Genomic DNA, 14,071 nt, shown 5'->3' with positions numbered 1-14,071 from the left:
TACTTGGGAGGCTGACGCAGGAGAATCGCTTGAATCTGGGAGGCGGGGGTTGCATTGAGCCGAGATCACGTCATTGCACTCCAGCCTGGGCAACAAGAGTGAAACTCTGTCTCAAAAAAACTAAAAAAAAAAAACACCAAAAACTTATCATGAACTATTTAAAAGATGAGAGGTAATGAAACATTTAAGATAATTTAAATGCAACAGTTTCAAGGAGTCTTCTGGAAAAATAGGCACTTCTTCATCTTAAACTATTTTATTTTTTAATTTTTATAGATTTAGGGGGTATAGTTTTGGATATATAGCATAGTGCTGGTCTGGCTTTTTAGTGTAACCATCACCTGAATAGTGTACATTGTACTCATCAGGTAATTTCTCATCCCTCACCCTCCTCCCACCCCCACTTAAAGTATATATATATATATGTATGTGTGTGTATGTGTGTATGTATATGTGTGTATATATATATATATGGCGTGAACCCAGGAGGCACAGCTTGCAGTGAGCCGAGATGGTGCCACTGTACTCCAGCCTGGAAGACAGAGCGAAAGAGACTCCGTCTAAAAAAAAAAAAAAAAAAAAAAGCATTTGTTTAATTATTTTTGCAGTAGAAGAAAAGAAAGGAAGAATGATGCAGAGGCAATATTGAGAGGGATTTGGGGCAGGAATTTTTCAAAATTCATTAGAGTTATTAAAGAACAGTTTAAAACTAGTAATTCCAAGAAGGAGGGATAGATTGTTAAAAAAAAAAAAAAGCTAATAATTTCAAGAAAGAGGGGAGGGAAGGAGTGTGTGATATATATATATATATATATATACATACATACATACACACATATATATATATCTCCTTTCATGTGTTTTGTGATGATAAGGAGTAAAGGTTACAAAATACTTAAAAAAGCTATAGCTTATTTCACAGTGCTATTCTTTGAGTTATAGGTGACACTGTTAACTACAAATATGAGGATTTAGTTTTTCAGCAGTACTGGTAGATGAATTAAAGTAAACTTGCATCTGACTTTCCATGTTTTTAAGGGGATGTATTTGTAAGTAAGTTGGTCTGTGGCTATGTTACAGAGAGGCCCTTAAGCACAATATAATGATAAAACCAAATGTCTAACTACTATAGGTTATTGATTTTACTTGCTTATCTGCCAAGGACTAGGGTTATCAAAGACTGAATAAAATGTGGCTATTTAGTACAATATGAGGCATACAAATGGAGAATATAGCTTTAACTTTTGTTTTTCCATAAACTAGTTTAACATGAGTAATACGCAGTGAAAGTTGTTGTATTTAGAGACCAAAATAAGTTTCAGGCTGGTGAGAAAATTTGAAGAAATTATTCAAAATTATCCTTTCCATTTAAGTTTTAGGGCAGTGTTCTTAGAATGAGAATGAATGGTTGATTATAAAACTTATAAATGCCAAGTTTAGTTTTTTTTTTTTTGGTTTTTTTTTTGAGATGGAGTCTTGCTCTGTCACCCAGGCTAGAGTACAGTGGCGGGATCTCGGCTCACTGCAAGCTCTGCCTCCTGGGTTCAAGTGATTGTCCTGCCTCACCCTCCCAAGTTGCTGGGATTATGGGTGCCTGCCACCACGCCTGGCTAATTTTTATATTTTTAGTAGACAGGGTTTCATCATGTTGGCCAGGCTGGTCTTGAACTCCTGACCTCAGATGATCCACCCGCCTCGGCGTCCCAAAGTGCTGGGATTACAGGTGTGAGCCACCCAAGTTTTGTATTTTAAATACAAAATTAAAATTTGAGTGAAGTAGAAACTACTGATTATTCATACTGCTATTATTACCCTATTATCTATGTTGACATACTTATTCCATTGAAAAATGAATATTTGATTCAAATTGCCATGTGTTAAACACTGCCTGATAGACCTGCTCTACATATTGTTAAAGTGCTCCTCACTTTATTCCAAATGAATTACTGACCTGACTTGAAACAGACATGTAAAATGACTTTTTAAAGAGCGTTTGCCAACGTATAACTCTAGCAGCGTGGCATTTTGTCTTAATGCAGAATTGTCATGAAAAGAAGTGCTGACTGCTATTTTTTCTTTTTTTTTTTTTTGAGATAGAGTCTCGCTCTGTTGCCCAGGCTGGAGTGCAGTGGCGCAGTCTCAGCTCACTGCAACCTCCGCACCCCGGGTGGGAGAAGCAATTCTCCTGCCTCAGCTTCTCGAGTAGCTGGGACTACAGGGATACGCCACCACGCCTGGCTGATTTTTTTCCATTTTTAGTAGAGACAAGGTTTCATCATTTTGGCCAGGCTGGTCTCGAACTCCTGACCTCAAATGATCCACCCATCTTGGCCTCCCAAAGTACCAGGATTACAGGCGTGAGCCACCACGCCAGGCCTTTACTGCTATTTTTATACTTTTATCAATTTGGGCGTGAAGAATATTACTGTACTACATCATAATTCTTGAACTTTTCTTAACATTATGTTAAGTAATGAGGTAATTATGGGAGGGACAAAATTTCCTTTCATTGTAGTTTAAAGATAGTGGTCTTACTATATGTGGCTATCAGCATTTTATTAGCACACCATTTTGAAGGAAAGAATATTCAGTGCAGATTGCTAACCAGGCTTACCCTGCAGTTTCAGTTGCTCTTTGCTTCCTGTTTTCAGCAGTTGCCTAGAGCTGTTGGAGCAGCTGTTTTCCTTTCTTTGGGGGAGGGTGATGGTAGTGGTGAAGGGGACTGTGCATGTTTTGCCTGTGAAATTTTTTTTTTTTTTTTTTGAGACAGAGTTTCACTCTGCTGCCCAGGCTGGAGTACAGTGATGTGATCTCCTGACGTGAAGTGATCCATTCGCCTCGGCCTCCCAAAGTTCTGGGATTACAAGTGTGAGCCACTGCCACTGGCTGAAAAAGTCTTATTGTGGCATAATTGGTATACAATAAGTTGCACAGAGTATATAATAAATTTTAACATATATATATGTACCCATGAAACCATCACCATAATGAAGATATTGAACGTATCACCCCTTCTCCCCGAAAGTTTTCCTGGGCTCCTTTGTAATACCTCCTCCTCTCCGTACTTGACCTCCCTACCCCAGGGAACCACTGGTCTGTGTTCTGTCAGATTAGTGTGCATTTTCTAGGATTTTATATATACGGAATCATACACTATGTACTCTTTTTGTCTTCTTTCACTCAGTGTAATTATGAATTTTTTAATGTTTTGCATGTAAATACTTTATTCCTTTATATTGCATAGTAGTATTACATTGTACAGATGTACCATAATTTTTTTTATCCATTCACTTGTGGATAACATTTGGGTTGTTTGTAGTTTCTGGCCATTACAAAGCTGCTAAGAACATTTGTGTATAAGTTTTTTTTTTTTCTTTTGAGACAGGATCTCTGTCGCCCAGGCTGGAGTGCAGTGGCACGAGACAATCTTGGCTCACTGTAGCCTCAACCTCTTGGGCTCGTGTGATCCTCCCAAGTAGCTGGGACTACAGGCGTGTGCCACCATGCCCAACTAATTTTTCAATTTTCATAAAGACTGCATTTTGCCATGTTGCCCAGGCTGCTCTTGAACTCCTGGGTTCAAGCAATCCACCCATCTTGGCCTCCCAAAGTGTTGGGATTACAGGTGTGAGCCACTGTGCCCAAGCCTGTGTTCAAGTCTTTATATGGATATGTGCTTTAATTTCTCTTGGACAATTACTTACAATTAGAAAGTCTGGGACATATGATAGATATATGTTTAAGTTTTAAAGAAATGGCAAACTTTTCCAGAGTGCTTGTGCCTTTTTTATTTTCTTTCCAGCAGTGTAGTAGAATTCAGGTTGCTCTACATTCTCAACAACATTTGATACTGTCTGTCTTTTTAATTTTAAATATTCAAATAGGCATATTTTGGTATCTTATTGTGTTTTTAATTTGTATTTCCCTAGTGACAAATGATGTTAAACATCACTTCATATGCTTATTTGCCATTTGTATATATTCTTTGATGAAATGTCTATGCATATGTTTTGCCTGTATTTTAATTGGATTATTTAGCTTATTATTGCATTTTGAGAGCTCTTCCTATATTCTGGATACAAGTCCTTTTGTCAGATGTGTGTTTGCAAATATTTTGTCCCAAACCATAGCTTGTCTTTTTCCTCTCAATACTCTAATGGAAGGATAATATATAAATGCAATTTTGTTTTAGTTTTTTAAGTCCTCTGTTAGCCATGAAGAGGGACTTAAATTAAGTATACAAACAAGGTTGCAGAGATAATCTAACCTTCTAAGAGAATAAAATATTCTAAATCTTTTGCATATGCATATAAACCATAATATGCAAAACAGATTAATATGATGTGTATATGCCAACCCTGTAGTAGGTTGGTTTATTGTTTGTTTTATTTTTTTGTTTAGAGATTGGGTCTCACTCTGTCACCCAGGCTGAAGTGCAGTGGTGTGATTATAGCTCACTGCAGCCTCAAACTCCTGGGCTCAAAGCAATCCTCCTGTCTCAGCCTCCCAAGTAGCTGGGAGTATAGTTGCAAACCACTGTGTTACTAAATACAAAAAATTAGCCGGGCATGGTGGCGTGCACCTGTAATCCCAGTTACTTGGGTGCAGTTGTTGTTTGTGTATATGCAGTTGCTGTTTGTTTTATTTTGTATATCACTCCTTTACTTTACTCAGGTCTCTGAACAAATATTACCTCCTCATAGAGGCCTTCCATGGTTTTCCTACCTACATTATTGTTACTGGAAAGGGGTCCTGATCCAGACCCCAAGAGAGGGTTCTTGGATCTGATGTAATAAAGAATTTAGGGCGAGTCCATAAAGTAAAGTGAAAGCAAGTTTATTAAGGAAGTAGAGGAGGCTGGGCACAGTGGCTCACACCTGTAATCCCAGCACTTTGGAAGGCCAAGGTGGGCAGATAATGAGGTCAGGAGTTTGGCACCAGCCTGACCAACATGGTGAAACTCCGTCTGTACTAAAAATACAAAAATTAGCCGGGCAAGGTGGTGCGTGCCTGTAATCCCAGTTACTCAGGAGGCTGAGGCAGGAGAATCGCTTGAACCCGGGAGGTGGAGGTTGCAGTGAGCCAAGATCGCATCACTGCACTCCAGCCTGGGTGACAGAGCAAGACTCTATCTCAAAAAAAAAAAAGGAAAAAGAAAAAAGAAAACGTAGAGGAAACAGAGGAATGGCCACTCTGTTGACAGAGCAACCCCAAGGGCTGCTTGCTTGTCTTTTTTTTTTTTTTTTTGAGACAGTCTTGATCTTGTTGCCCAGGCTGGAGTGTAGTGGTGTGATCTCGGCTCAGCTCATTGCAACCTCCACCTCCCAGGTTAAAGCGATTCTCCTGCGTCAGCCACCTGAGTAGCTGGGATTACAGATGCGTGCCACCACGCCCAGCTAATTTTTTGTATTTAGTAGAGACGGGGTTTCACCATGATGGCCAAGATGATCTCGATCTCTTGACCTCGTGATCCACCCTCCTTAGCCTCCCAAAGTGCTGGGATTACAGGCATGAGCCACAGGTCTTCCTCTGTCACTGAGGCTGGAGCGCAGTGGCATAATCAGCTCACTGCAAGCTCTGCTTCAACCTCCGCCTCACTGCAACCTCCGCTGGGCTCAAGTGATACTCCTGCCTCAGCCTCCCAAGTAGCTGGGACTACAGATATGGACCACCATGCCCAACTAATTTTTGTATATTTTGTAGAGATGGGCTTTTGCCATGTTGCCCAGGCTTCAAACTCTTGAGCTCAAGTGATCCACCCACTTTGGCCTCCCAAAGTGATGGGATTATAGGCATGAGCCACTGCGCCTGGTCTGTGTACAAGTTTTATAGTTTTAGATATTACGCTTAGGTCTATGATCCATCTTAAATTTTGTGTATGATGAGAGGTGTGGATTAAGTTCACTTTTCCACAAAAGGAGAGCCAGTTGCGCCTGCACAGTGGATTATTATTCAGTCATTAGAAAGAATGAAATGTGATATGTGATACTACATGGATGAGCTTTGAAAATACTATGCCAACTGAAAGAAGGCAGACACAAAAGGTCACATGTTGTATGATTCCATTTATATGAAATATCCAGGATAGTTAAATCCAGAGACAGAGTCCAGATTGGTTGTTGCCAGGGGCTGGGTAGAGGGCATAGTGGGAAGAAACTGCTTAATGGATGAGGGGTTTTACTTTAGAGTCATGGAAGTATTTTGACACTAAAAGGAGTTGGTGGTTGCACTAAATGCCACCAACTTGTTCACTTTAAAGTGGCCAATTTTATGTGAATTTCCCCTGAATAAATTATTTTTTTAAAAGCCACAGAGGTGATTTATATAAAAAAGACTTAGCCTGGACAACATAATGAGCCCCTGTCTGTACACAAATTAAAAAAATAATAATTAGCTGGGTTTTGTAGTGAGTACCTGTATTTCTAGCTGTTCTGGAGCCTGAGGTGGAAGGATCACTTGAGTCCAGGAGTTCAGGGTTACAGTGAGCTATGATCATGTCACTGCACTCCAGCCTGGGCAACAGTGAGACCCTGTCTCAGAAGAAGGGAGAGAGGAAGGGAGGTATATATTGACTTCATGTCATAAACGATGTTAGCATTTTCAAGATGGGAAATAACAGGCTACAGATGTTTTCACAAATAATGCTATTTTTATAAAATATTAATCTACTACTTAACTCTAAGAGGATATTTTTCATCCTTATTTGAAACTACTTACTGATGAAAACTTCAAAAACAGAAGTGAAACCTAAGAATAGCCTAATGTAAAAGTAGTTAAAAACACTTAAGCTGCCCACCTCATTTTAGATGCTTATCCTAATTAGATGAAATGTTTTAGTTTATTCCTTTTTGTTCATAGTCTTTATTGCCAGCTGAAAATAAGTTATTACAGAAAAATGTAAAAGCATTAAATAACTAGAAATCAAATATTTATTGCTTGTATTTGTGCCACCATTGACTGAGCTTAGTATGTTATCAAAATGTATTTATTTATCTTTTAAAGGGATGACATTTTTTCCTTTTCAAATGTTACAGTAAAACCAGGTGGAAGAGAATGGTTTTAGCAGCTTAAAAAAAAAAAAGTACAAATCTGAGGTTTGGCCATTAAAAGTTTTATAACAATGGGAGAAGAAAAGACAAGTTGTTTCACATTACAGACCTACCCCCAACCCCAAAGCCTAATGCTTTCTTACCAAGTCAAAAAAAGAGACACATTTGATGTTCAAGCTGGAGGTTTCCACATGAGTAAGATATTTATGAAAACCTAGATGGAGGCCGGCGGGTGGCTCCCAACTGTAATCCCAGCACTTTGGGAGGTTGAGGTGAGCAGATTGCTTGAACCCAGGAGTTCGAGACCAGCCTGGCCAACATTTTTTGTAGAGACCCCCTCGCCCCGGTCTCTGCCTGTGGTCGCAGCTACTAGGGAAGCTGAGGTGGGAAGATGGCTTGAGCCTGGGATGCAGTAAGCAGAGATCACGCCACTGTGACCCTGTTTCAAAAACAAACCAAAAACCTAGATGAGGCAGTGGCCTTTTCAGCCCAAGTGCCAGCAGACACAGCACAAGAGACTAAAACTCAATGGCGGGAGGCTGGGTATGCAATGTTTGGGAGTATAAGCACCACACTTCTGGCTCAGGGATTTGGGGAGTAGGCTAAACAAAACCTACTTGGAAAAGAATCGAGGAAGAAAACCAACAGTTGCCTTCTGCAGGGGTGGGGACAGGGAGGGAGGTAGGGCCAAGGCGAGGAGCATTTTACGTCAGTGACCTAACTTGGGGAGCTATCAGGGCCTATCTTCAGCTGGCCTTAAGAGGAAAACCAGATCGCTGATGGGAGAATCCACAGGAGGGAGAGGGGAAAAGGGAATGTGGCTGGCAGGAGGCAATAGCCCCTTCCTTTCTGGGCACAGGAAGGCAGTCAGGGCACCAGGTCCAGGCAATGACCTCACAAGGACAGCACAGTTTTTGCTGCCCCCACCTAGCTCCTCATTCTGCTCAGCACTGCCTGGTATAGGGCCACTCTCTGCCCCAAGGGAGTGGATGTCTCTGTAGCCTGGGGCTTCTTCTGAGGCAGCATTACCCTCTGCCCCCTTGGCTTGGGGCTCCTGGCTCTCAGGGGTAGCAGCAGCCTTCCTTTCCTGGGCAGTGCCCTTGTTGCTACAGGCACCTTGCTCCTGCATTTCCTCTGGCTGAGAGGCAGAAGAACTGCCCCCGTCCTCCTTCCAATTTTTGTGGAAGAGCAGGCTGCTGAATTTGAAAGACTTCTTGAGAGAGAACTTACTAGGGGAGACTGCCCCCTTGGCCTCAGCACCCTGGATAGGGGATGCTGGCTCAATGGCATCGCCAGTGGCCCCGGCTGCCTCATGTGTTCTGTTCACAGAGGCAACACTCCTTCACCCTTGGGAGATAAGTCTTCATTGCTTTTCACGTGGCCATCGTCTTGTCCGTTGGCCTTTGCAGGGGAAGCGCCTGCCGCAACCTTGGTGGTCACGTCTTCCGAGGAGCCTTGGAGCTCTGGCTGCCTATGATGGGGGTCTGCTGGGGGGTAGCCAGTATCCAACCCAGGCTCACACCTTGGGGTAGTACAGCGGGGTTGGCTGGGCAGGCAGAGGGGGTGGGGCTGGCGTCTTATGGGAATGGGGAAACGAGCTGTACCCCCATTCCAACCCGCTAGCTGTGCCTGCTACTGTTCTACTCCACACCAGAATTTGTTGATTAGAATTTAAAATTTGCCTACTACACACATTTTAAAAACATACATCAACTTAAAATTATATATCTTCACAAACTGCTGTGCTGTGGTTTTAGTGCCTTTTCTAGAATCTAGGATTAGAGTAATTACTGGCAGCCATGCTTAATTATTTGGAAGTATATGTTATCTTTCCGGATTGAAATTACCATATGAAATTATTTTTCCAACTTTAGATTATTGAGAAGTGTCAGTATAATTTTCAGCATATTTACTGTATTCAGTGTGTTTTAATAGGTAATTATATTAGGCAGTTTGCAAGCTGGAGTTTTTCTGATTTTTTAAAAAATCAGATGTCAGTATACAGATGCCAATATTAAGTTACTAAATTAATGATTTTCTTTTCTAGAATACAAAATACAGTTAAAATAAAATGTCAACCTCCTGGAGTGATCGGTTACAGAATGCAGCAGATATGCCTGCTAACATGGATAAGCATGCCCTGAAAAAGTATCGTCGAGAAGCCTATCATCGGTAAGTATTTTGTCTATTTAATCCTCAAAACCCCTCTATGAAGTGGGACTTCATTTTACAGATGATGAAATTAATGTACAGAGAGGTTAAGTAAATAACCCAGATCATATGTCTAGTACATGGTACAAATCTAGTTCTAAGTCGAGACTTTTAACTACTAGTACACCATACTGCTTTGTGTATCTACTAGTAAAAGTATTTAAGAGAAAAATGTCTTTGGTTGCTAGAAAATTGCACCTAAGTTAATAAAAATTTTTTTTTCTTTCTTTTTTTGAGGGAGTGCTGGATGGACAGAGTCTTGCTCTGTTGCCCAGGCTGGAGTACAATGGCGCAATCTTGGCTAACTGTAACCTTCGCCTCCCAGGCTCAAGCAATTCTCTTGCCTCAGCCTCCTGAGTAGCTGAGACTACAGGTGTGGGCTACTGCACCCAGCTAATTTTTGTATTTTTTTGTTTTCTTTTTTGAGACAGAGTCTCACTCTGTTGCCTAGGCTGGAGTGCAGTGGTGCAGTCTCAGTTCACTGCAACCTCTGCCTTCTGGCTTCAAGCAATTCTCATGCCTCAACTTCCCCAGTAGCTGGGATTACAGGCATGGCCCCATGCCAAACTAATTTTTGTAGTTTTGGTAGAGACAGGGTTTTGCCATGTTGGCCAGGGTGATCTCGAACTCCTGGCCTCAAGTGATCTCCCCACCTCAGCCTCCCAAAGTGCTGGGATTACAGGCTTGAGCCACCACACCCTGCCAAGAATGAATTTTTTTTTTTTTTTTTTTGAGACGGAGTCTGGCTCTGTCGCCTAGGCTGGAATGCAGTGGCATGATCTCAGCTCACTGCAACCTCCACCTCCTGGGTTCAAGCGGTTCTCCTGCCTCAGCCTCCCAAGTAGCTGGGATTACAGGCGTGCGTCACCATGGCTGGCTAATTTTTGTATTTTTAGTAGAGACAGGGTTTCACCGTTTTAGCCAGGCTCGTCTTGAACTCCTGACCTCAGGTGATCCACCTGCCTCGGCATCCTAGAGTGCTAGGATTACAGGCGTGAGCCACCGCACCCAGCCCAGGAATGAAATTCTTGTATTTTTTATTTATTTACTTATTTATTTTTTTTTTTAGTAGAGACAGGGTTTCACCATCTTGGCCAGGCTGGTTTTGAACTCCAGACCTCGTGATCCACCTGCCTCAGCCTCCCAAAGTGCTGAGATTACAGGTGTGAGCCACTGCGCCCGGCCAAGAATGAAATTCTTTTTTTTTTTTTTTTTTTGAGACGGAGTCTTGCTCCCTGGCCCAGGCTGGAGTGCAGTAGCACGATCTCACTGCAGGCTCCGTCTCCCGGGTCCACGCCATTCTCCTGCCTCAGCCTCCCAAGTAGCTGGGACTACAGGTGCCCGCCACCACGCCCAGCTAATTTTTTGTATTTTTAGTAGAGATGGGGTTTCACTGTGTTAGCCAGGATGGTCTTGATCTACTCTTCTTGTGATCCGCCCACCTCAGCCTCCCAAAGTGCTGGGATTACAGGCGTGAGCCACCGCACCTGGCCAAGAATGAAATTATTAATTGATATTTACCACAAACTGACTGTAATTTTTAAACAGAATTAAAAAATTGTGTCTGCTGGCTACTGTGTGTTAGATTGAATGTGGGTAACTCTGGGTATTAGCAAAGTTTCCTTGTTTTGATTTTAGACTGTAATATTTTCTCAAAATCACTTTTTCTTTAAAAGTGTAGGCCAGGCATGGTGGCTCGCATCTGTAATCCCAGCACTTTGGGAGACCAAAGCAGGAGGATTGCTTGAACCCAGGAGTTTGAGAACAGCCTGGGCAATATGATGAGACCCCAACTCTACAGATTTTGTTTTGTTTTGTTTTGAGACAGAGTCTCGTTCTGTTGCCAAGGCTGAAGTCCAGTGGCTTGATCTCGGCTCACTGTAATCTCCACCTCCTGGGTTCAAGCAATTCTCCTGCCTCAGCTGTCTGAGTAGCTGAGTACAGGCGTGGGCCACTGCACCTGACTAATTTTTGTATTTTTTTGTTTTTGTTTTTGAGACAGAGTTCATTCTGTCGCCCAGGCTGGAATGCAGTGATGCGATCTCAGCTCACTGCAACCTCTGCCTCCTGGGTTCAAGCAATTCTCATGCCTCAGCCTCTCTGGTAGCTGGGATTACAGGCGTGGCCACCATGCCCAGCTAATTTTTGTAATTTTAGTAGAGATGGAGTTTCGCCATGTTGGCCAGGCTGTCTTGAACTCCTGGCCTCAAGTGATCCACCCGCCTCAGCCTCCCAAACTGCTGGGATTGCAGGTATGAACCACCGTGAGTGGTCCCCAAATATTTTTAAATAAAATTTTTTTCCTGTAATCCTAGCACTTTGGGAGGCCGAGGCGGGTGGATCACAAGGTCAGGAGATCGAGACCTTCCTGGCTAACACAGTGAAACCTCGTCTCTACTAAAAATACAAAAATTAGCCGGGTGTGGTGGCAGGTGCCTGTAGTCCCAGCTACTCGGGAGGCTGAGGCAGGAGAATGGCGTGAACCTAGGAGGCGGAGCTTGCAGTGAGCTGCGATCACACCACTGCACACTCTAGCCTGGGTGACAGAGCGAGACTCTGTCTCAAAAAGAAAAAAAAAAAAAATTAAAATTGTATTTAAATTTTTGTTTTTTATTTTTTGAGACAGAGTCTTTGCTCTTGTCGCTCAGTACAGTGGCGCGGTCTCAGCTCACTGCAACCTCTGCCTCCCAGGTTCAAGCGATTCTCCTGCCTCACCCTCCCGAGTAGCTGGGATTACAGGCACACACCACCACACCCGGCTAATTTTTTAATTTTTAGTAGAGACAGGGTTTCACCGTGTTTGCCAGGCTGGTCACAAACTCCTGATATCAGGTGATCTACTTGCCTTGGCCTCCCATAGTGCTGGGATTACAGACGTGAGCCACTGCTCCCGGCCTTAACCTGTATTTTTTTAAAAAATTTATTTTATTAGAGACGGGGTCTTGCTGTGTTGCTCAGGTTGGTCTCAAATGCCTGGGCTCAAGCATTCCTCCAGCCTTGGTCTCCCAAAGTGCTGGGATTACAGGCATGAGCCACTGAGCCCGGCCTAAATTGTATTTTCTTTTTACTTAACTCTTTTTATAGATTCAATTAAATGTTTGCTTCTACCTAAATCTTAAGTAGTTAGGGTCCTTGGGAGTAGATAATGTATTTAGTAATTATTTATTTTTAAGAAGAAATTAGAAATCTACACCTAAAGTGAATTTCTGGGGTAGAAAAATCTGGGCCCTACTAGAACCATCTTTGCCTCCCACACCGGGAAAGCCAGCAGTAAGTACAGGTGCTGGTATATTGGCAGTGCTAAAAAGTTGCATGGGAACTACAGGAAGTCTAAAATGACTCTTAATCACTTAACTGTTTCTGGGCTACAGGAAAAAGGAAATGAATATTACTTTGAAATCTTACTGGAAAAGTGGCTAAACTGGTTTATATAGGTAGGTTTTTGTAAGCAGACAAAAAATTTCTAAGCGCAGTCTTCTCTGTATAGGAAAGCTAAGTCAGAATTAGGTAACATTTTATTGTTTCAATAAATACTAATATTTTGAAAAATATAGTTACTTGTTATTGAGTATATCAGAAGTTAATTATTATATCAATAGTTGGTTTTTTAAGTAGGCTGGTGATATTTGCCTCATGGTAGGTCACTGTGGCATTTCTGGGTGTTAGGATGCTGTTACTCCTTAAACCCTGAAAAAGTGAAAACATTAAAGATTCCTGTCAAATGGGTACTAACGATTCTCTTCTGTGTGTGAGATATGTTGCTAGGTATGGCGTGTTAAAGTATAAAACAGAACATTTATGTGTGTCTATGTAATAAAACATAACATATTTGGAAAAGATTATGTTATATGGAGTTCTATACTTTTTCTTCAATTATTTGCTTGGTCTTTACACTATAAAGTATTAATTAACATTAGATTAGGGTGTAACATTTTTAGCAGTGGAAATGAGGACTGGTAAACATCATTTAATAAACATCCTAATTATATTTAATATATATCATAGGCTGGGCATGGTGGTTCACACCTGTAATCCACACACTTTGGGAGGCCGAGCCAGGCGGAGTCCTTGAGCTCAGGAGTTTGAGACCAGCCTGGGCAAAATGGCAAAACCCTGTCTCTACAAAAAAAAAAACATAAAAATTAGCCAGGTGTGGTGGCTTACGCCTGTGGACTCAGCTACCTGGGAGGCTGAGGTGGGAGGATCGCCTGAGCCTGAGAGGTGGACGCTGTAGTGAGCTGAGATCATGCCACCAGCCTGGGTGACAGAATGAGAGCATGTCTCAAAAAAAAAAAAAAAAAAAAAGTGTGCGTGTGTGTGCTTGTGTGTGTGTATCATAGCCTGAATGAGTATACTCCTAACTCATTTGGAATGGTATTTCCTGGAATATTTTAGATGGATTCTGTACCCTACGTTCTTTCATATAGTAAGGTGTATGTACTGGAAACAATAGAAAAAACATTTTCAAAGGCTTGATGTTTTAGATCATTGAAAAAAATTTTTTATCTATGTTATTTAAAGAGGCAGGGTCTCATTCTGTTGCCTAGGCTGCAGTGCAGTAGTGTGATCATAGTTCACGGTAACCTCAAACTTCTGGGCTTAAGCAATCCACCTGCCACAGCCTCCCCAGTAGCTAGGACTACAGGTGTGTACCACAGTGCTCAGTAATTTTTATTATTTTTTTAAATTAATTAATTTTTTTTGAGACAGAGTCTCGCTCTGTAGCCCAGGTTGGGGTGCAGTGGCGTGATCTTGGCTCACTGCAACCTCTGCCTCCTGGGTCTGGTTCAAGCAACTCTCCTGCTTCAGCC

The 14,071-nt window shown here is 42.0% G+C and overlaps 1 protein-coding gene and 1 pseudogene across 16 annotated transcripts in view; one reads left to right on the top strand and one right to left on the bottom strand.

The window, feature by feature from the left end:
* NT5C2 (5'-nucleotidase, cytosolic II) overlaps nt 1-14,071 on the top strand; it is a 103,234-nt gene that overhangs the window by 9,242 nt on the left and 79,921 nt on the right. For 11 of the 16 annotated variants that reach the window (XM_063781145.1, XM_063781144.1, XM_063781140.1 and 8 more), the window contains one exon: nt 9,097-9,221. In XM_063781145.1, the coding sequence (XP_063637215.1) occupies nt 9,121-9,221 (101 nt within the window). In that variant the 5' untranslated portion in view covers nt 9,097-9,120. Of the gene's footprint in view, nt 1-2,770; nt 2,915-6,541; nt 6,562-9,096; nt 9,222-14,071 lie in introns of those variants that run through there. The other 5 variants (XM_016919262.3, XM_063781139.1, XM_063781138.1 and 2 more) reach the window with 4 other exon arrangements.
* LOC104008292 (MARCKS-related protein-like) lies at nt 7,783-8,850 on the bottom strand (annotated as a pseudogene).

The sequence above is a fragment of the Pan troglodytes genome, chromosome 8 (genome assembly GCF_028858775.2).
Source record: "Pan troglodytes isolate AG18354 chromosome 8, NHGRI_mPanTro3-v2.0_pri, whole genome shotgun sequence".
In the NCBI taxonomy this organism is placed as follows: Eukaryota; Metazoa; Chordata; class Mammalia; order Primates; family Hominidae; genus Pan; species Pan troglodytes.
The sequence above is the reverse complement of the archived record's forward strand: the minus strand, read 5'-3'. Positions and strand labels throughout refer to the sequence as shown.